The 23,690-nt window shown below is 44.3% G+C and overlaps 1 protein-coding gene across 5 annotated transcripts in view; it reads right to left on the bottom strand.

The window, feature by feature from the left end:
- Window positions 1-23,690, bottom strand: part of RALGAPA2 (Ral GTPase activating protein catalytic subunit alpha 2) — a 1,907,250-nt gene that overhangs the window by 1,355,162 nt on the left and 528,398 nt on the right. For all 5 annotated transcript variants that reach the window (XM_078649331.1, XM_078649327.1, XM_078649328.1 and 2 more), the window contains exons 5-6: window positions 15,530-15,573; window positions 2,636-2,819 (exon numbers count right to left, since the gene is read on the bottom strand). In XM_078649331.1, the coding sequence (XP_078505457.1) occupies window positions 2,636-2,819; window positions 15,530-15,573 (228 nt within the window). The remainder of the gene's footprint in view (window positions 1-2,635; window positions 2,820-15,529; window positions 15,574-23,690) is intronic.

The raw sequence follows: 23,690 nt of genomic DNA, 5'->3' as shown, positions 1-23,690 counted from the left end.
GAAGGGTGCAGGGAAGGGTGCAAGGCAGAGGGGAGAAGGGTGCAAGGAAGAGGGGAGAAGGGTGCAAGGCAGAGGGGAGAAGGGTGCAAGGGAGAGGGGAGAAGGGTGCAAGGGAGAGGGGAGAATGGTGCAAGGCAGAGGGGAGAAGGTTGCAAGGCAGAGGGTAGAATGGTGCAAGGCAGAGGGGAGAAGGGTGCAAGGCAGAGGGGAGAAGGGTGCAAGGCAGAGGGGAGAAGGGTGCAAGGCAGAGGGGAGAAGGGTGCAAGGCAGAGGGGAGAAGGGTGCAAGGCAGAGGGAGAAGGGTGCAAGGCAGAGGGGAGAAGGGTGCAAGGCAGAGGGGAGAAGGGTGCAAGGCAGAGGGGAGAAGGCTGCAAGGCAGAGGGGAGAAGGCTGCAAGGCAGAGGGGAGAATGGTGCAAGGCAGAGGGGAGAATGGTGCAAGGTAGAAAAGGGTGCCAGGCGAAGGTGGAGTAGGGTATAAGGGGGAGGGGGAGAATGGTGCAAGTGTTAGGGGGAGAAGGGTGCCAGGGGGAGGGCGATAAGGGTGTAAGGCAGAGGGGAGAAGGGTGCAAGGGGGATGGTGATGAAGTTAACAATTCCCCCCCCCCCCCCCGGAAACATTTCTGCGGACGCCCATGATCAGAGCTCACCCCACGTAAACTTCTTGTAATGCCACAGAGCTCCTTGAGCCTTTCTCTAGCCTGGTTACTTTTAGTGGGAGTGCTTTATACTACTCTATGATGGTGTTGTATGCATTGAGATGTACTTTATAAGATCTTTGTGATTGCAAATAAAGTTTTATGATAGTGATGGCTACTCTCTGAATCCTTCATCACGTCTTGGCTTGATTCTTCATGTAGACCAGTGGTCCCCAAAGGGTGCGCCGCGGCACCCCGGTGCGCAGGTAAAAAAATGGTGGGGAGCCACGGCCAACTGCCAATTAGGTCAAGGGAGCCACGAGTCAAAAAAGTTTGGGAACCACTGCTGTAGGCGCTGTCACCTGAATGAAAGGAGCAGAGGGTGAGTGCCTGTTATGCATGTGTACTTACCTAGTAGGTGTCCTTCCCCAAAGTCTCCCCTGGCCAGTCGTGTGTGCAAGCCGCTGTGCCGGAATATGAAGGAGTCATGTGTGCTCTCCGGGTATTGTGCCACTATGTCCGTGATGATTGTCTTAGCGTTGCACACCATCTGGATATTCAGGGAGTGGTAGCACTTGCAGTTCCGGTACATGTATTCGGATTGTGCAGGTGGGCATATGTGGATGTGGGTACAGTCAATGCATCCAATTACATGGGGGAATTGCGCAATGTTGTAATAATCAAGCTTGGTTTGATCCAAGTCGTGTTGGGTGGTCGGGAATGTGATGTAATGGTGTAGCCGGGTCAGCATTGCCTCCAGGAAACTCCTTGGGCAGCGGGACATGGTGCTCTGGGAGATCCCCCCTGCAACGGCAACTATCCCCTGGAAGCATCCGGAGGCCAGGAGGTGCAGGCTGCACAAGACCTGGACATGGGTGGGCACGGCATTGGTCCTCCTTGTTGGGTGCTGCATCAGGGGGTCTAGGTCACGGATCAGCTTTGTAATCATTGCCCAATTCAGGCGGTACTTAGAGTAGATTTGCTCAGCAGTTTGACCCAGAAGGGTGATCCGCAGGTGGAAGATTCGCTCCTGGATCCTGCGTCTGTTCCTTGCTGCAGCCTGGAGCCTTCGCCGCCTGACGACCATGTAGAGTCCTGGCATTGTGAAAGTCCTCATGCTCCTACTGTGTCTCCTTAAGTGTGTTTGGTCAGGCCCGCACCTGTGGCTATTTTTTTATTTATTTATTTATTTTTTTTAATTGACTTCATGGTTACCACCTGGTTTGGGTTCTCCTTATTTTGCGCCTCGCAAATAGCGATTTTTCGCTATCTGCGATTTTTCATGAATTGGGTTTGCGAGTATTTAGCGAAATAGCAAAATATTTCGCAGAATCCTTGGAATTTCGCTAATTCCGATTCGCTAAGGGGGTTCCACCTAGATTCTGCGATTTAGTTTGCGAATTTGCATTATAGATTTTGCGAAATCGCTATTTATTCAATTTTTACATCATGAATGGTATTTCATTTAATTGCGATCGCAATAGCTAATTCGCAGCTATTGCGATCTCAATTTTGTTTGATGAATCTGGCTGTTAGGCACTAACGGAAGGAGGCAGTTAAAGGGTGCGGCTCGATGAATCTCTGCAGGGTAAAAGCATCAGACATTTGAACTAGGAGTTGTCAAACTGTCATTGTGCCGCTAGGTTTACACTGTGGGAAAATAGTGAGCATACATGTGTTTCTATTCTGATGTCAAGAGTCTTTCACTGACAGAACGACAGCCTGGCTTGAGCCAAGCATACACTTGACAATTACACTTAGCCTTGCACCACAATATGTGCCTTTCCATGGCAGATTTATGTAATGGAACATTCGGCCTTCAAACAGTTGTGTGATTGCGATCAACAGCAAGAACCAGGAACCATATTTCCATATTCTTGCAGAACAGAAAGCCACGGACACATCTTTAATGAATGGCCTGCTCTTTCGAGTGGATGACCACACGAAACAATGCTACACTCCTAAAGCGGAAGTCATGTTTATGTCTGCGGCACTTACCATCTGTAAAATTACAAGGGGGGCTAATAAGGTTATCCAGTGTACAGGGTCCTTTTAATGTTACTGGCGTAACAGCAGGAAATCCAGGCACGAGACAGGCATATATGAACACTTGTTCTTCTCCGCAGTTCGTTTGAAGTGCTTGAAGCCAAAGAAGAAACAGCCGCATTCCTTCACATCTTATCTGAAAAAACACAAATAACGTATCAAGCAATGTTCTTCCGACAGATACAGGACCACAATAATATCATACATTTGAATCAAAGCGAGGGAACAGAAAAGCCCTCACAGGCTCGAAATATGCGGTAGGTCAGTAATAATGAAGGTACACGTTAGATGAGGGATGAGTCAAAGGTCCATTGTACACAGGTACATGAAGTTGTGGACACAACAATACCCTCTGTGGAGCGTGATACATGCAGCTAGGACTGAGGACTCGCACTGTGTTCAGTCTCTCCAATGGCCACACAGATCACCGGACCTGCTCATCATGTGGCCCTTAATCACAGAAGCACAGGCACTGTTCCCCTGCAACATCAAACAGAGACGGGGAGCTACTGGAGGAATGCACCACCAGAACTTCCGGGTATGACCGAGATCTAAAGGAGCCCTCTGTGCTCTTTCTGCTGACCTCACCTTCGTTATTATCCTTGCATGCTCTCTGCTAGCTTATGCCTGCCCACAACCCAAGAACACCCTTCACACCATTTGAGAACAACGAGACTCCTCTCACACCATTTTACAGTAAAATGATTAGGTTTATAATATCTGATGACTTCACTTTGCGTTCTCCCTACATTTTCTCCTGAATACTAATTCTCCAACCTGTGCATCTCCATACACATTTTACCAAGGACATCACTCACATGAAAGATAGGCCCACCACACATTGTCTTAGTAAAATCTCCTTGCTGTGGGGTGGACTAGAGAATGTGCTGGCTGACTTATTCCTGCATGACATTACATGCACAGCCACTGATTATGGCTCTCATGCCCGGCAGTGATGAGAGTCCAATTTCAAAACAGCTAGGAAGGTTAGAGATCATCCGCCTCCAGTCCCAGGCCAAGGGTCAGACAGCAGGTCACAGACACATCCCTGTTTCAGACTTGAACTCGGGATGAAAACATCCACCGCTGGTGGTGGTGATCTGTTGTGTTCCATGGAGAATACAACTCGCTGAGACAAAGAATATCCTTAACAATGGTTTTTAATAGTAGAGTCCTAAACATCTGATACATTCTAAATGCACTGCAGCGCAAGGAGCCTTTTCTTGACGGAGGTTAGGCTTCCTAGGCACTAAGAGCCAATATTGGTCGAAACTAGAAAAAAAAAAAAAGAAATCCTCAATGCCCACCTCAGCTTTCTTTCCAAACAGGAACAGCTGAGCAAGTATGTATTTCTTTGATGGTTCTCTGATGGGCAATTACTTTAGAAGGGAGGAGAAGCCAGGTTATCGAGGATTATGCCTGTTTGAAAGAGGAGGGCTGGAGATGGGCCATGCTTTCAGGAAGAATCAAGAAAGTCATACAGGGAGCTTTGAAGATTAGGGCAGGGGCTCTCCAGGAAGAGTGAGTAGAAGGAAATGGATTAGAGCTTTAACAGTTGTCTGTCATGCAACATGGGGCAGGGATCTTGTAACCAGGTACATACCCCGAAATGTATATTCTTATCTTCCTAACAACTTCCACACATGGGGGTGGGTATATTGTGTGAGAGCGTTAATAAGACAGGTTAGCTAATTTTATGATGAATGAGAGTAAAAAGATGCTCTCCAAAATGTTTGCGTTGAAGTTCAGGTTGTGCCATTCTGACGCAGAGGACTATCACTGTAGCTACCGCAACATATGTGAGAGCATGTACTGATCGGACAGACATGCTTACATTGGGTCGATTCTTCATGTGACCATTTTGAAGCGACCTCTTTTTACTTTCATCCATTGAAACATGAGCTAAGCTGTATTATCAAATACCCTCATAAATATACTGACACCCCCACGGTTGGAAGTCATTAGGAGGAGAAGAATATATATTTTGCGGTACTATATACCTGGTTACAAGATCCTTCTTAGCCACTTTGTGATATTAAAAGTGGCCTGTTTAATCCTTTTGTCCTGCCATATTCTCACATTCTTCATTTTACATGTTCTTCCTGTTTACATCAATTTCTATGGTACCTAAAATATCGGTATGTTTTGTTTCTGGCTTTTCTGATGAAGGCGCTTGGTTCGTACACTAGATTCCAAGAAGATTCATCAATAATCAAAGCCACCACACTTCCTCTCAGATTGTGTATATTTACTGCGATATCCTATCATTTATTGTATTAACATATGGAAAAAATAATTCCTGTTAAATATTAGATGTGATTCCATTAGAATGGTGTTTCAATTATTGTAAGATTTGGATCTTAGTTATCAAGCACCATCATACAGTATTTCTACATTCAGGTCACCGTTTTAGCTTTGACCATGGTTCGTCTGTCTAGACGAGAGGAATGCTTGTTATGATTCATTTTGTTTTTAACTTGTCATGTAATCTTACAGACATTGTATGCCACTGTGTTGAGAGATGTTTAGTCATAAGAAAGAGTAATTTAGTTTTTCCTTCATGTGTACGCTCGGACTTCATAATAATGAATTATAAATGTGCAGTATATTGTTTAGTAAAAAATTAGTTGCCTACGGAGTGTACGTACAATTGTGTTTTCACTGCCCAGGGAACTGATAGCAGCATCAGGGTGTCCTTAATAATACATTAAAAGACAGTTATAGTGCAATTTCTATTGTCTCTCTGATCAGATTTCTTGCATCAAAAGTGACAGAGGGCCCCTCTGCCTTAACATGATGGAACGGGTGTCTACAAAGTACTGAGAGAGTGGACTCTTAAGAGGATTGTCCTTTGACAGTTCTGCATCTAAAGTCCACCAAAAAAGAAATTAAAAGTGATCTGAAAGGATCATAATGTCTTTCTCCTGTAAATCTGCGGCCTAGGTTCACTAAAAGAGACAAGGGGCCTCATTAGGATGTTGGTCGGAATCGCGGAAACGTTTCTGACCGAATCAGATTCGGGAGCCTGTGTTCCTATTGAAGAAAAGGGTGGGTGGGGAAAATTGTGCACCCTATGGCAGGCACCCCATGGTGCCTGCCACACTGTGCATGGTATTAAAGAGGGGTCCCATGGTTACCATCACGGGCCCCATTCAGAAGGCTCCGGGTGAAAGGGGGCCTGCTACAGGTCCCCAAAGTCAGATGCCGACTACCAATCCGTGTCAGAACAACCGATTCGGAAAGGCTGTCTGAATCAGACATCGAAATGCGTCAATCAGAAACGCAGTCCGAAGACCTGTACAAGTCGGCTCCAAACGACTCTGTTCCTCCAAATGCTATTTGGGACCGAGTCGGAACAGAGTTGGAAAGTCCGAAGGTTTTCTGAAATTCGTAAGCAGTCCGAAGGATTTCCAAATCGGTTGGAAAGACGTGTACCGAATCAGATTCGGACGAACCGAATGCCATTTGAAGCCTTTCCGACAGACATCGTAACTGGCCCTTAGATCTCAACTCTCTTAATATGTTAATATGGCATGAAGGACCAAGCATAATTAATAAGAACTATCTCCGAGGATACAAATTAGGAATTCTTTGCTTAGAGGATGTTACTTATCTCTTGAGTGTATGGGAATGGCATTGCCAGTTTAACTGAAAGACGGGTGGCAGAGGCTTTTGTTCTCCATTTTCAATATACCATGTGCTTGCAACCTTAAATATGTAAGCTGGTTATTGCAGTGGCCAATATTTTGCTGAGCTCCTTTGCAACGCGATCAGAGCAAATTGTACCTTCTTATGTACAAGTAATGGTTTTCTGACTACTGCGCACCACACAATGAATCTAGGACCATTGGAATATCTGGGGCAACAATACCAACACCTTAGTTTGGGTTATGCTGAAAATGAGGAATGGAATAGAAAGCAACTCTCTGGATGGAGTTCAAGTATGTAACCGCTCGAGTTTGAATCTTACCGCTTCATTGTTGCCCTGACAAGCGAAGACTGTGGGAAGGACCCTGCCCTTCTGGGACCTTGTTTGTGGAGCTGAAGCACGTCCGTGGCCGCATAGGAGGTGAGAGGCGCGGTGACCGGGACTGCGAGGACCAGCATTCCTGAGACATCGACAGCTGGTTCCTCTTCCCGGCCGAGCCGCGCCCCCTCCCAGTGCCACGCCCCCTCATACGTTATAAGCAGACCCGCAAACGCGCATCGCGGGACGCGCGCGGGTCGAAGCCCGGGCAAAGGGCGGGCCCTCTACGGCCCTCCAAGGCCAAACAAGGCTTGGCTTGGCATACTCACTAACGTCTACTAATTTATTCCTGGTTGTACAGAACCTTACCGTATCTCAGTCACTAGCAGCAGAAATGTCGACTTCTGTAGTTGATGACTTTCCATCTAGGGTGGGTGTATCCATTTTGGGTCCATTAGATAAATATTTTACCAGAGCAATTACAGACGTCGATAGAGACATTGCACTAGCTGAGCGGCGTGCTGCTCGCCTTCTTTCCATCGAGCTATTAAAAAATACTGCAATTGACTCTCTTACTCAGGATACCATTGTCCCACATATAGACCATGTCTCTATGGAAAATATAGACGCTGATCTGTTTAACACGGAGGGTATTCCTTTAATATTTCAAGTAAGCTCGTCCCCAAAAAATGCCACTTTGTCAACATCCGTTGCCGCTCAGCTAGGTCTACCTCCCCCTAGTAATTTAACTATTGATCTTATTGACCTTAATACCCCCACAATTCCAAAGGTGCTTGTACACCCTAGTCTAAGTCTTATTGGGTCGCAAACAGGCTTCGGTGTTGATCAGCAAGTGCAAGTATGCACTGCTCCTCCTGTGGATCCTAAATCATTAATTGTAAATAATCCTTCTAAAAAGAAACAGGTAGTTATCCGCTCAACCCCCAAAAAACGAAGGAGAAGAGGCTCGGGAAAAATACCCAGCCCCGCCCGTAATCTATTGCCTTCCAAAGACTCCCTTAGCAAAGAACTACTTAAAATTGCAGAAGGGGTCTTGATTACTTCCGTTAATAAAAATCCTTCCCCTGTTCCACCATCCTTGATAGATTTTGTGGATGCGATGGAACACCTCCTGAAAGCTTTACTGCTACCTATAGCAGAGAGAGTCAAGAGAATAGGTGCCCAATTGGATATACTTACTGAAGGCCCTAAATTACAAACTCCATTAAGTAAGGATGCAGCAAAATCAACTACCATAAAGGAGGCAGAAAAAATATCAAATAAGGCTAAAATAACACCCGCAGTAAATACTACTACTGCGCAAACCCCTCTTGTTAAAAAGAAATCAGTAAACATTAAGGTTCCCACCGTCTCAATGAAGAAGCCCCAAAATCCACAGCCACAGTCTTCACAAATAACCTCACTTATTGAATCAGCTAGAATGGGGAATAAAAAGACACTTCCCGTGATGAACAAGGATGGACCTAAATCAACAAGAGTCCCACACGAAAGAAATGTGGATTTACCCCCAGCTGCTTCTAATAATGTCATCATTTTAACAGGGGTCCCATCCTTACCAACAGGATCCCTTGAAAATCATACTAGTCTAAAGAACAAAGTCATTTATTGGCTATGTAAAAACAGGCCACTGCCACCCCATATCAATGGTGACATTATCACTGTGCGACAAACAAACTGGATTGGAGTGCGCCCAAAGGACATTGAGGGCGATATTGTAATTATTACCTTTAAAGACTCTAGAGTTATTCCACACATCAGGGACTGGTTCTCTGACTACAATAGGGGGACGATTACACCTAAAGATGTGAGTTACTTCTATCCTGAAGCCTTAATGCCCCGTAAAATATATCGCCCTAAACAGTGCTATGATAACTACTTTTTCCCCCAGCATCAAGGACCATCTTACAACCCCTATCCCTTTAGGCCAAAACCAATGGAAAACAGATTTCTTCCTTTTTTTCCACATGGCTTTCCCGGACATGGTCATTGTTCACCACCTACAACATCTCAGTGGAACATTCCTTGTTACAACCAATATGCACCACTTTCTGGCCTGGACGATATTGAATGACTTTTTGCTCCTGATGATAGCCACGAGAAGGGGAATGTAGTTGGCACCACCTTTAATGTAGTACCCTCAGGTTGTATCGTCCCGTGTACCAAGTTAGATGATAAAGGGTCAGAAAACCGAGTTGCTTCTTCGGACTCCTTAATTATATTACCATGTGTAAATCAGCCAAATAACACAGTGTCATTTTATAACCATCCCGAGAATCGAGCCACATCCCCTGAAATCCAGATTCTTAGTTGGAATGTGGCTGGTATTACCACTAAAATAGCTTTACCACCTTGGCTTGATGTGGTTAGCTCTTTCTCAGTTTTATGCTTTCAGGAGACGTGGGTGCAAACCCCGGTACATCTTTTGGGTTTTCAAAACTTCCATTCACCGGCGTTAGAAAGTAAGCAAGGAAGAAATAGGGGGGGGGCTGTGTATATATATTAATGTAGTTGGGGGTTTGAGGGTTCGGAAATATTTCCTCAGGGAGTATTATCAAATAATTGCCATTCAAATGGGCATATCACTGAACCTGTTAATAATTAACATCTACAACAACATGTCATTACAGGGTTTGGAGAAAGCATTAAATGAATTGTCCAACACGGTTGTGTCTATTAAAGAGCAGTACGGAGGCGAATGGGTCATTGCTTTTATGGGCGATTTAAATTGTTATTCCTGTCAACATGCCTCAATGGGACTATGTGAGTTTTCTTCCACCCCTGATAATGAAAGTGATGATACCCCAAATCACTTTATGCACTCTAAAACAGGGGAGGTATTAAATAATTTCTTAGCACATTTTAATTTAGCCTTTGCAAATGATTTATGTTTCCCACCGAAACCCTTCAAACCTTCCTTTCATGGAAGAGGTACAAATTCTACCATTGATTTTGTACTTTTTTCTAAAATATACGCTTCCCTGATATCCTCTTGGGATACACTCGACCATTTATATGGTGACCATTATCCCTTGGCTCTTTCTATCCTCTTACCATCTTCTACTACTCGCCATTATTCTTATCCTCCCACTGCATATCAAAACTGCCCCAACCCTCATCAAATTCCGAAAGAGCCTTAAGACATGGCTTTTCTCCTCTGCCTAACTACCCTCAAAGAGTATGGAGTCCTCTGATCACTAGCGCCGAGACACCCTTAGGGGTATTTGTGCGCTTTAAAAATAGCAAAAATAAATAAATAAATAAATTCTCACCCCATAACTTATGAGCAACCAATCACACTAGGGGCGACAAATGGCTATATCCTAAAATGGGAAAAAATTGATCCCGCAAGTCTCCTTAAGAACCTCTTGCAGTTGAGGTGGGATGAGGTGCACATTTGTCTATCCCCGATTGAACACCCCCAAAAAATCCTTCAAGCCTTTTTAAAAATTCAAGAAAGTCTAAAAAAGCTACTTACTCGTCAGTTCAAGCCAGGTCAATTTACCCCAAAAGGATGGTTTGATAAAGATTGCACGTGAGCTTTAAAAATTCTGAAGAAAGCCTTACAATCTATACCAAAGTCACCATCAGAGATTCGTCAGGCTAGATCTCGGTATCGCCTTGCCATAAAGAGTAGGAAAAAATCTTTGAAAGCGGAAGCTTGGCAGACACTGTTGTCAACCAGTGAAAGCCGTGATTCCTCAGCTTTTTGGAAATTTGTTAAAGCCCCACTTCCGTGGGTGAAAATGCCCGAGAGGAGGTTAGATCTGGCAATTGATGGAGATACTTGGGCTGCATATTTCCAACAGCTGTATAGCAAACCTAGTCTTTCTGACACATCTCCAGTGGATCCCACTCCTTCTTCCAATAGTACCATAATGGGCCTGAGAAAGGGATCTCCTAATATTGTTTTCCTATGTGAGGAGGTTACACTTGCCATCAGAGAGAGCCCTTCTGACAAGGCCCCCGGCCCGGACGCCATTCCAGTGGATGTCTTCAAGGCCGAAATAGACTTCTGGGCCCCGTTACTAACTTCTGCCTTGAACTGCGCAAATGCTTATGGTCAAATTCCAACTTGGGCAGAGGCCATTGTGGTACCCATATATAAAAAAGGAGATAGGCATGTACCCTCCTGTTACCGTCCTATCTCCTTGCTTGATGCGCTAATGAAAGTTGCGGGACGTATCATCTTAAAGCGTATCCAAAGTTGGACAGAGGAGGCGGATCTACTTTCTAGATTTCAATATGGCTTTCGAACTGGTAGGGGCACAGTCGAACAGAGTTTGAATTTATACTTTCTAATGTCAAAATACGTGGAGGCTAAAAATGGTAACCTCTTTGTAACATTCATAGATTTGAGCTCTGCGTTCGACTGTGTCGACCATGACCAGTTGTGGAGTGTCCTTAACAAAATGGGGTTGAACTCATCTATTCTTAACTTTATCATGGACTTGTATAGAGATGCGGGGGCAAGGGTGCGCTATGGACAGAGAGGGGAATGTTCCCCTAGATTCACCATTGCTAGAGGTGTGAGGCAGGGGTGCATATTAGCGCCCCTGCTCTTCTCTCTTTACATAAACGCTGTTGGTGACCATATGCGGAGGGTTGAATGTGACTACCCTAAGGTGGAGGGTCATGCCGTTCCAATCTTGTTATATGCCGATGATGCGGCTATATTGTCCCAAACAAGGTTGGGGCTGCAAAGGGCTGTTACGAAATTTACTCACTTCATGCAAGAAAAGGGTCTGAAAGTAAATATCGGCAAGACCTTTTCCCTGGCTTGCAGTAAGGGTACCAAGAAAATCCGATGTCCGATATTTATTGAAGGACAAAAAATAGATACCGTAGAACAATTTCCTTATTTGGGTATCTATTTTCATAGAAAGGTGACCTGGCAGTCTGCTGTAAAAGCCAGGACGCTTGCCTTCACTAGAGCGACTGGGGCTTTGCGAGACTTTGCTAGCAAAATAGGGGGGAGACCTGTCAAGCAGCTTATTACCATCTATAAAGCAAAATGTGTAGCAACGGCTATCTACGGAGCTGGACTCTGGGGAATTGACACTATAACATCTATCCAGAAAGTTGAAAACCAGTTCCTAAGGTACTTGCTAGGGATCCCGAAGTCAACATCTATTTATATGATCCATATAGAGCTGGGGCTACCGTTTATTTCTGACGTAATTAAGACTGAGCCCTTTCTCTTATGGCACAAGATTTGGACCACCACAGAGACAGCTTTTAACCGAGAAATAATTGTTGACACTCAAAAACTAGATGGGGCTAAACACATAAAATGGTTGTCATACGTTAAAAGGTTTTGCTTTGAAATTGGTCGCCCAGAGTATTTCACTGACCCTCTGAGCTTGGAGCATATTACTCGGAAAGCTTTGAGAAAGCTATTAATGGATCATCTAGAGGCAAAAAGGTGGACCATTCAAAAATCTCATAAAACTGTCTTGGATTTTCAAAGGATTACCTTGTCCCAGGGTCTACAATTATACCTTTTTTCTGACATCTCTTGCTTCTCAAGAATGCTCCTCTCTAGACTCAGATTGGGCTCTTTCTTTCGGCTTATTACTTTCCCCTCCTGCAATGACTGGTCCCGAAATTTGCCCCCTTGCCCATGCGATGACATTTCCCCCCAATCCAATATTCATTTTATATTGTTTTGTAAATATTACCTAGTCCCCAGAAAATCCTTATTGAGACCATTATTGAAGACCTGGGGTCTGCGGTCCTTTAAAGATGCTTTTGACCGATTACAACAACTGGAGAACAGGGACGTGATATTTACTATGGGAAATTTTTTGAAATTGCTGCTAAAATTCAGAAATTCGTTAATTTAGGAATCTGTTACGATGGGACATATGGATTTGCATAAATATTTATTGTACTTGTATTGTTTTTATGGAAAATGTAACCCCTCTGTTCCTTGAAATTCATGCTTCTTTTCTGGATTTACATTTGCTTTTTAACTTTTAATTATAAATTGATTAATGTAATGTACGCTTTTATGATATCCTTGTGATAATCGAATAAAGCTTATTTTGATTTGATTTGATTTAAACCTTCTAGTCAATAGCGAGGTAAGCATTCTTACTTGCCGTGAAGGCAGTGGTCATCTCGGCAACAGAACACCTTCACCTCCACACATAACAGATTGTCTATCTGAAGGAGTTTTGGATAGCCGTGTTTGGTACAAGACTAGGCAGATATTTTATTAACCTCACTTCCACCGGCCATCCGACGTTATTACATTTTTTACTATGTTGATGAGAGAAAATGATCCTAAGCTATTACATTTTTTACTATGTTGATGAGCGAAAATGAACAATCTTTTTTTCTGGGGCAGCAAGAACAGGGTATATGGAAAAAGAGGCAGCAAGTATATATTTTACAAAAACAGGCTCCCAAATACAGACTGAAGAAATCTCGAACTAATGTTCGCTGTACAAAAGTTAATTAACCATAACAAAAGATGCCTCTTTACAAACAAGCATTGGCATTGCCAATAGGTCTCGCTTTTGGGCCCTTATAAGTAGTTATGCAGCATAATTGCCTCGTTGCAACAACATAAAATGTCGCATGCATAAACACTTAGATGGTCCCAAAAGCGAGCCCTATTGGCTATTTGCAATGCAATAAGTCTTGCATTTAGGCAACTCTAAGCTGTTGGCATAGTAAATGACAATGCCTTTTCAATTTATTGTAAAAGTAAAATTTTTTGAAAGTTATTGTCATTTACAATGCCATTATGTTCAATTTAAGTAAATGGGAGACCTATAGCATTGCAAATGATTGTTATTTATGATGTGTGAGTGGCGTTGCGTGTGTGAGTGGCGTTGCGTGTGTGAGTGGCGTTGCGTGTGTGAGTGGCGTTGCGTGTGTGAGTGGCGTTGCGTGTGTGAGTGGCGTTGCGTGTGTGAGTGGCGTTGCGTGTGTGAGTGGCGTTGCGTGTGTGAGTGGGGTTGCGTGGGTGAGTGGCGTTGCGTGGGTGAGTGGCGTTGCGTGTGTGAGTGGCGTTGCGTGTGTGAGTGGCGTTGCGTGTGTGAGTGGCGTTGCGTGGATGAGTGGGGTTGCGTGGATGAGTGGGGTTGCGTGGATGAGTGGGGTTGCGTGGATGAGTTGCGTTGCGTGTGTGAGTGGTGTTGCGTGGGTGAGTGTGGTGTTGCGTGGATGATAGTGGGCTTGCGTGGGTGTGAGTGGCGTTGCGTGTCTGTAAGTGTTGCTGTGTGGGTGAAAGTGGCACAGAGCCTTTGATGTGGCCTGGCGCAGGAGAAATGCTGCTGCTGCTAATTAAATACAAGAGCAGCCGGGAAGCGGCCGGGAAACACAAGTACGGCCGGCCACATAATTAGGGGAGGAGAAGCCGCACAGCACACGCTGGGAGAAGCCCTTTGATGTGCTGTGCGGCCACGATGCGCGCTCTGTGCTGGGGGAGGGCCATTAGCCTGAACTTGCGGCAAGATCAAACGAAGGGTGGGAGAGACATTGAGGAACAGATGGCCATGAAAGTGTATGGGCCAAAAGCGCGTGCCTGTGGCCACGTGCACTCGAAGAAAACGCCACGAAAAAATGCGGTGGTTTGACAATCAGTTCGAGCACTTGAATTCTCGCCATTTCCCATTCCTTCGGAATGGTAAAGGAGGAGACCTAAAAATACTATTCCGACTCCAATTCCAGAATATAGGGTTTCAAGAGAGGGTTTTGGTGTAGGCTGGATGCTAGTAAGCAGATATTTATAAAAGGCCCAGATTTTCCAAGGTTTTGGGTATACAGTATTTGAGGCTTCATAGATGCTGTAAGAACGAATGTCTTGCATTAACATTCCTGCCATCGTTACACATAGCACGAAGACGTCTAGAATCTACAGTTTAGTAGCTAGTTTCCTTAATTTATATAGTGATGAACACGGATGTTTCCAGGATGGCAACGCAGAGCTTCAATTTGAAAAATGCTACCACTTCAACAAAGGAAAGTGTGAGCATTATTTTACATTAATACCACAAGTAAACACCCTATTATACACAAAGGGTACCCGTATGTAGGTTTAGGAAAGAAGTACAGAATTATACAAAAATCACAAATCATCCAGCTCAACCTGTATTACTTCTAAATCGTGAAATCATCGAACAATGACCCATACCATCCAGATTCCAGAAAAACATTCATTTATTTGGCTATTATAGAGAATACAATGATTTCTTTGCACAGTTCATTGCACTGCATAATTCATTACATAGCTCATAACATCTGCATATTTCTCAACATTTTTATACAATTAATTCATTATTGATATTCATATTAAACATACATAACATTCACACCTCACATACATACAAAAATTCACACATGAGCCAAGAATAGTATATTTGATATGATATGATGGAGTGTCAGAGTATTTAGTCTCTTTATATAATATTGGATGAGACTGTTGTGCTACTCAAAGAAGTTCAGGAATTTAACAATAACAGGAAATTAGAGAAAAGTGCTTACAGCCCTAATGGACTCAGAAATAGGCCCTTATACACAAACTAAATCATAGAGGAGCATTAACAAGCTAGGAGGATTCCAATGTTCTATCTTTAGCAGCAGGAAAAACAGAAACGAGGGCGTGGTGCACCGTGCTGCATGATTTGCCACCGCTAAGGGAGTGTGTGCAAACATCTTTTATCGCTTTTTCCTGGCCCAGTTATGGGAAAGGAGACTGAAGAACCTGGCCCATGGAGAATGTATAGGGAAAGTTGAGCATATTTATATCATTGAAAGTAAAATGTTTTGGTGTCAAACGAGCAAGTACAGGAACGATCTGCGGGGAAGTATTACATTGATTACACTTCATAGAAAAAACAAAAAGATACCTTAACAGAGTTTCCAGTGTGCAAAAGCTTCTTTAAAATTGATCCTGCAAAAAAATACAAAACCTCGTGTTACCACTGCATAATCATTTTTTACACTCCCAAAATCACAATGCACCATGACTTGGTAGAAGAGCGAGACGTTCTATATTGTAGAAAACAATACTGACACATGAGCGGTGAAAGTCAGGCAGTTCTGAATAGGATTTATGTTTGTACCATAAACAGCTTTAAAAGAGGAAGTTAAAGTATCTCCAGCAATGCAACCTCTAACTTCATTCCATGCTTCATAATGCTCTCCACAGCCTGCCATTCTCTCAGCGTCTTCTTATTATCAGACTCTTTATCTCTTCCCCTCTTTTCTATTGCTGCCCACGAACTTTAAGCCCTTCTGGATCTTCCTTATTCTTTCAACTCCACTCTCGCTGGCCTTCCATTACTTCTTTTCCTTTTTCACTTTTTCCTTTGTCAGTGCTATTGGTTTTCCCCAGTTTATGCTCGTTGCATTCAGGAGGAATCAATTATTCATGTTATGCATGTACTGCAGTCATGGTCTCCATCACGGTTGTTGCTACGATTACTCGTACAATGTAAGCAAGATTTCTTTCAACTTCTTAATAATGTGTGAATTGCGCGGACACCACTTTGCTTATGGTGCTCCATATAAAAATGTTAAATAAACCTGAAACGTGTGACTTAAACCAAATAAAAAGCATAGCTGTGTGTGGTCTTGTTTCTTTCGAACTGTTGCAGTGCCTAAGCAGTGTCACTCACTTCTGCCAGTGTACTTACACAGCACACCACTGAGTTCTCCACCAAACCAAGGAAGGTATACAAATGTTGGTTGCTATGAAGCTAACTCCACTGTCTTCTCCAAAACTACACAGACCTTACATAAGGAGTGCAATCTTTGCAGGTCATCACAGATAGGTTGAGAGGTGAATGGACAGTTTGTGTTCGCGAATGGCTTGGAGATCAGAGTTGTGTGTAGATTTCCATACCCATATTTCCTAGTTGCGATAAAGTCTGCATCCTTTGTTAAATTTTGGCAGGTCAAACGGGCTAGTGTTGGAATTGTCCCTTTTTGCGGGGTCATCCCAGAACTTTTTGCCTTCCTCCTGTATTTTTTTTTACCTGTTGGTGGTGGTTTTATGACTCTGGGCTCTTTACCACTGCTGATCAGTGCTAAAGTTCATATGCTCTCTTTTGTAAATTGTGTTATGGATTAGTGTATCCATGATTGGCTATTTGATTTGCTTGTCAGACCCTAGCACAGTGCACTATGTGTGCCCAGGGCCTGTAAAACAAATGCTGCTGGTGGGCTTGCAGCACTGATTGTGCTACCCACAAAAGCAGCTTGTAAAATGTGACTCAGGCCTGCCATTGCAGAGCCTGTGTGCAGTCTGGGACTGCCATGTCGACTTGGCAAGTGCACACACTTGCCAGTCCCTAAACCTTCCTTTTTCTACATATTAGTCAGCCCAAAGGTAGGCCCAAGTTACCTCTGTGGGCAGGGCAAATTGTATGTGAAAGGTAGGACATGCCCTGATGTGTGTGGCATGTCCTGATAGTGAAATACTGTCAATTTCGTTTTTCACTGTTGCAAGGCTATGGGGAGTTTGTTTATAACATCTTATAAACATAACTAGCCCTGGGAACAAGGCAGAAAAATAACATTTAGTATGCCTGAACTCAGAATGTTAAAGTGCATCTTTTATTGAGGGTGACTTTTTTATTCTGTGTTTGAAAATACCACTTTTAGAAAGTAGGTATTTTCTTGCCTAACCATCCAGTGTGCCTCTGCTAGGTTTGTGCATTGCACGTCTAGCTTTTGGATAACAGGGGCTGGAGAGGGACTGTGGCTCCAGAAGTTGGATGAGTCAGGGTTGGGCTGAATAGGCTTGGTCTGCATTTGGAGTGGTGGGAGGAGTAGCACCTTCACCTGAATAGGGCTGTGCCGGCCTTCCACAATGACGGCTCCGCCCCCCTGTGATGTGTCTGGAGCCAGGGCTCACACGGACAATGAAGGTTGTTGAGCACTTGGAAAGTGCCCCACAGAACTGGTTTTGACTGGGTACAGACACTCTCTGCCTTCAGAGAACAAGGGATTTTTGGGTATAAAAAGAGGGGCCCAGACCCCAGTCTTTTAGATCACTTCTGGGAATCAAGAGAAATCTTTGCCAAGGAGAAGAGCCGGATAAGCGGAGGAGGAATACTGCCCCTGTGCTGTTTGCTGTCTGGAGTTGGCCTGCCGTGGCTGCATAATCCCAAGAAGAGGAGAAAAGCAATTTGCGGTTTGCTTTGTCATCTTGAGGAAGATCTCCAAGGGCTTGAAACTAACTGAGCACTGAGCTTGCCTCCTGTTCTGAAGTCTCAGGGACACAAAGACTTCACCACCAGCTCCCCTGAATTTCCTTGGTGGGAGTTCCAAACTGCAAAGAGGTGCCTGCTGCTGTTTAGGACCTCTGGAGACTGTTTGCCGCTGGGAAATCAACGCAACATCGCATTGAGGCGCCAAGACTGTCGCATCGCTGAGGGCCGCAGTAAGAAACAGACGCATCAACTTCCCATGCAGTAAGGAATTGACGCATCACCTCCCCTGCAGTAAGGAACCGCCGCATCACCTTCCCTGTGGTCATTTTGTTTGTTTTGCATGATGCATTAAAGGTACCTTTGAGAAAAGTGTTGCATTTACAACTTGCATTGAACTGAACTATTTTTACCAGTTGAAAGCCTTATTTTTAATACTGGCATATGGATTTTTGTCGTTTGGTCTTGTTTTGGTTTAGATAAAGATTACTTATTTTTCTAAACTGGTGCGGTGTCCATTTGTAGTGTCTTTACTGTATTACTGTATGTGTGCACAAATGCTTTAAACACTGCCTCTGAGATAAGCCAGTCTGCTCGTGCCAAGCTACCAAGGGGGTGAGCAGGGCTTATTTTAGAAGTGTATCCCCCTTACCCACACTAGTAGCAAGGGTCCCTATTTGGACAAAGGTACTTACCTCTGCCAACCAGAGACCCCCATTTCTAACTCAGTGACATTTGGATTTTGTTGTGATAAAGACCAAAATCTGCATTTAATTCCCCCCGCCCCCTAAAAAAATCAGTGTAGGTGGTATTTACTGCACCATATAAATTCTGAACCCATAGGAGTTGGATTTTATAGGGTGCGATAAATAGCAGCTACCATTATGGTGGAACTTATAATCAGGGCCTTAAATTCAATGAAAAGCAAATTTACAGATATCAAATTTTACAGCTATCATCAAGTGCAGATTGTCGACCGATTGTCGGTTAACTATTGTTTATCAAATGGATGTATAGTTGTTTAAGTTAGTCAAATAATGTACATCTGGCAGATTTATAAAAGTACCATTTAGCCACAAAGCAGCTGATACAGCTGTCTTTCCCACTGCCACAAAAAAAATCAATTTTTATCCCGTTGTTTATACTTTTAACTTCTGTTTTTTTTTTTTTTAAAGCGCATCTCCTTGAAGAAATCACACCACCAGCACTGAGGCCTTGAGGCCTTCAAAGACAAGGAGACTGCGTGCGGCGTTCAGGCTAAAATGGCCATTTGGAACCAGTGTTTGCATAAATTTTTCATGAAGCCATTATATTTAAAGAGGAAAACAAAGAAAACTGAAAACAAGTCCCAGAATCAATCCACACTGTTTTACCGCTGACCTAAGTTTACAAAAATGACGTGAAGAATCATCAGTGGTGCATATTTAAACAATCTACAAGAGGTGTAGATCTGTTTGGTAATACTACTTAGGCGGGCAGCCGTATGATTTCTTATTGCTTTAAAATATAAAATACAAGAGGTTCTATGCAGAAAAAATATAAATCCAGCTTTTTTAAAGGATTAAATGATAATTTTTTGTTATAAACCTGACTGTGATTTATGTTAATGCAGTTTGTTTGAGATTCAAGCTCATTTTCTTTATCTGTCCAGTTCAAACCTAATCTTCACTGGACTGTTTTATTTATTGCTTTCAGTGTTTTAGATAATGTGCTGGAACCAAAGGCAGTTGGAGTGGCCTCTTCGTTCCACATCTTCAAGTAATAATGAAACTGTTTCCTGTACAAGGAACGTTTCTCTTAAACCCTCGATACTCCTTCACTTGCTTTCTTGGATCCGGCTCTCAGATGAAAAGGTCTTTGTTAACCACATTCTCGCCAAGTTATACCCTTCGTCTTACCATTAAATTCTTTTCATAAGTTCCTGAAATACATGATTTATTTTAAGCCGATATTACTTCTGTGTGGTGATCAGACGCCCCTCATAAGTCAGGGTTGTGCTATGGAAGATGTCCTGCTTCACCTGGGCCTATGGTCGATGCAGAGTAACTGTGGCCTTGTGTTCCAGAGTGGACCTTGCTAGCATTTGCCACTGCAGACTGACTGTCTCGACGTAGGTGGACTCAATTGTGGAGCACCGGTGAGCACCGCCTTCTCCTCCAAGGATGGCAGTCTTAATATCACTACACAGGTCAGGGTCACCTTCACCCATTGATCCTGTACTGAACCCTGGGTCTGATCTCAGAGGACTGTACAGGCCGCCCAACATCTCAAGAAGTAACATGGGACTTACTGATTACAACACGGATCACTGTAACAAAATCTGAATCAACAATATCATGTAACAGAAGTATTGTGTCAAAAATATCGTTTACAAAAATATTATTTCCCTATCTTTATAATGGTAAGTACAAAAATATCAAAAAAAATATTGTTTCACGTTAATAGTTACAAAACCTACAATATTGTTTCTCAATTTATATATAGTTTAAAGTAGTAAATCTTAAAAATGTTAATATATTCCTGTTAGACCTGTCTGCCCTTTGGGTAGTCCCACCCATTAATTTATTTATTTTGTCCCCTTTTTGCTCCTCAACCTTTTTATCTGTTATGTCTACTGGATTTTTTTTAAGGTGTTGACCAAGGGGTTGGATGCTCTTTGCCTTCGTAGTCCTTCTCCGGGGACCTAGGTGCCTTTCTGACTGAAACCTAGGTTAAACAAAATGGTGGCTATAACTGCCACCTGTTTAGCTACCTCAGGATAAAGACCCATAGGAAAGCATAAGGGCTTCCAGAACTTTCTGGATTCCTCTGGACAACCTGAGGTTAGCCTATAAAAGGCGGAATGTTGGGCAGCCATTTTGTGTAGTGGTGTGAGGTGAAGTGGAGAGAGTTCAGTTGGAGTACAGGCTGGGAGAAGAGGAGGTTGGCGCAGTGTGGAGGAATTGACGGCCTCGTGGGGCTGCTTTCTGCTTGCTGACGCTACCCCTCCCTTGTTGACCTGACCCAACAGGAGTATCTTTTCTTCAGGACCCTCAGCAAGGGAGGGATTGTTGCCCTTAGCCGAAGACTGAGCTATTAACTGAGGTCGGTGAGGAAAGGGCCTTTGGAACTGTATTTTCCCTACAAGAAAACGAACCCCTTTCACCTGTGGGAACGAGCAGTAATGGAACTTTGACCCCATTGTCGACATCCGGTTACCTGAAGCCTCGTGGACTGCCTGGAGCGGTTTCTTTTCCCCTCTTGAGCCAGGAACCCATCTGTGTGGCGTGGCGATCTGCCGATCGAAATTTTCCCATGTTTGGGCGACTCTCTGCGGCAGGCGAGTGAGGAGGGATCCGCTGCGCTTGATCAACGACTGGCAGCACCTGGGTCAGAGTTTGCGGAGGCGTGTCGGAAGCGCCGGAGGAGGAGCGCGAAGCCGACACCCAGGAAGAGCAGCGCGACGTTTCCCTGAAGGGGAGGAGCTGGAAGCGTGGTCGAGCGGACGCGATCTCTCCCCGTAGGAACCAGGAAGGAGAGTAGGAACTCGGAGGCGCCGGAGGAGTAAGTCGGAGCGGTCTCTGTCAAGAAAACAGACGGAACGCTTTCAACGCTCATCGGAGAGTCACATCAGCTGGAGGGCCTGGGACATCTTCAGAGAAAAGGAAGTAAGCGGGGGCTATAGCCAGGAGGGGAGGGAAAGCTGTCCGGAATCCCTACTCCTGGCGTAGCCATATCCAACTCCGGTTGGGGGTAAGTACTTCAACCCAGGGGTGACAAAGAGTTACTGAATTAAGCCCCCGACAGGGTTCCCGTCTCCTGAACTGGTGGCCGAGACAAATCCCCCGCTGGGGAAGTGACTTCCTGAGGTGAAGGATACATCAGGGAATAACGGAGGGAGCTTCCCACAGATTGGGTTGAGGGAAGAGCAAGGCTGATCTGGGTAAATGCGCAGATTTAGAAAGGGGAATACCTTTGTGCAGGCTATCCACGATCAGGGAGAACTATTGTGTTTTATTGAAAGTTAAGGCAGTCATAGTATGAGCCAACCACTGGTATGAGATAGGTTTAGCCTGCCTGTCTTCAGTTAGCCATTAAGCTGCTTGAAGTTTCATAACCAAAAGGATAAACTGTGGAATTTTCTGCTGTCTCCTTAATTCTGTATGTTTAAAAAAGAGCCTATGATTTATTGAGGAAACTGTATAGGTTGATCTCTTCAAATTACTGATCACTCCTCATTAACTGTGAAGTAACTGCTAGAAAACTGGTGGGTCAAATTTAGTGCTGAACTCTTATGTTATTGGAAAAAGGAAGTATAATATTTATTTGCAATGTATTGTTGAAGCTCTAAAAGTGAAGAGGGGCGTAGGTAGAAATAATTGTGTGAAAAGTAAAAGTGAAACAATCTATTTTTTATAAACCAGTCCATATTTTTCCACAAACTTGGTGTAGTGTCGTTTTTGTATGGATGAGCACCGAGTTATTGCTGGGTGGAGCGCAAACTTTACACTTTTGCTTCTAGGATCTGACTGTCTTACCCTAGGCCAGGCTACCCTATGTGACTTGGCAACTCTAGGTCCAACATAATTGGTGTCTATCGGTGGGATGAGAACTGTGTTTGCGTCCACTCTACAGTAACCTAGTGAACTCCATAGGCCTACACCTGGAGTTTTCTCCTTGCGGACTCCCTAATTATTTCTTTTGATTTTCCAAATTTAATCCTGGTGGTGGGTGGAGGTAGCTTCGAATTGCCCCTGTTAAACCAATTATTCCCGAGTGGTTGTCCCTATTTCTCTCATAGGCAAAATGGAGTTTGCTCTGGAGGAACTGGAGACCTATACTACAGCCCAGCTTAGAGACTTTTGCCAGAAGATGGGAGTGTTTTTTAAGCGTGGTGCCAAGAAGGGGGAACTCCAGACCAGTTTGAGGGCATGGGTGCCAGCGCACCCAGAGGGGAAGGAGGAGGAAGAGGGGGAGCGGGACGCGGTCATCGGGATAGATGAGTTGTATCAATCTGAGAGGGGAAACTTGTTGACAGGTCCCAGAACACTCTCAAGAGAGGGCAGCAGTGTATCCGCGAGAAGCTTGACTGAAGCCGAACTAGCAGATAGGAGGGAGGAGAGACAGTTGAGATGGGAGTTGGCGAAATTGGAGAAGGCAAGAGAGGAGAGTAGGTTAGCTCACGAGTTGAGCCTCAGAGAATTAGACTTTAGGGCCCTGCAAGTAGGGACTTCCAATTCTCAGAATGGTGGCAGCGAAACAAGAGAACTGACCAGGGAATCCAGACCCTACCTACCTAAAGATATAGTTGCCAGTTACAGCTCAGGGGATGACATCGCCAAGTGGCTGGCTGCCTATGAGGTCTCCTTAAGAGCCCATGGGATCCAGGAAAAACACTGGGGGGGGTGGTTTATACAAATACATGCCTCCTACTGGACGGGATACACTATTGGCCCTAGAGCAGGATGAGCAGACCCACTACCCCACCATGAAAGTGGCGCTGATCAAAAAGTTTGGACTGACCCCAGAGAAGTACAGGCAAAAGTTCAGGGGAAGTCACAAATTAGGCACACAAAATTGGGTGGATTTCCTGGACTATGCAAGGAAGGCCCTAGAGGGTTGGATACAAGGCAGCGAGGTGAGGGACTATGAGGGGTTGTACGACCTATTTCTCAAAGAGCACCTACTCGAGAAATGTTTTCCCGAGCTGCGTCAACACCTGGTGGACAGCAAGCTGACCAACCCCAGAAAGCTTGCAGAGGAGGCGGACATCTGGGCAAGTACCCGAGTGTCCTCAAAGGGGACTGGAGGGGATTCCCAAAGAGCCGGACAGGGCACCCCCCAGAAGAAGGAGGGGGGAGATAAAATGCGGGAG

This window comes from Lissotriton helveticus, chromosome 6 (assembly GCF_964261635.1).
Source record: "Lissotriton helveticus chromosome 6, aLisHel1.1, whole genome shotgun sequence".
Taxonomy (NCBI): domain Eukaryota; kingdom Metazoa; phylum Chordata; class Amphibia; order Caudata; family Salamandridae; genus Lissotriton; species Lissotriton helveticus.
Note: the sequence above shows the minus strand (reverse complement) of the source record. Positions and strands in the feature narration are given on the sequence as shown.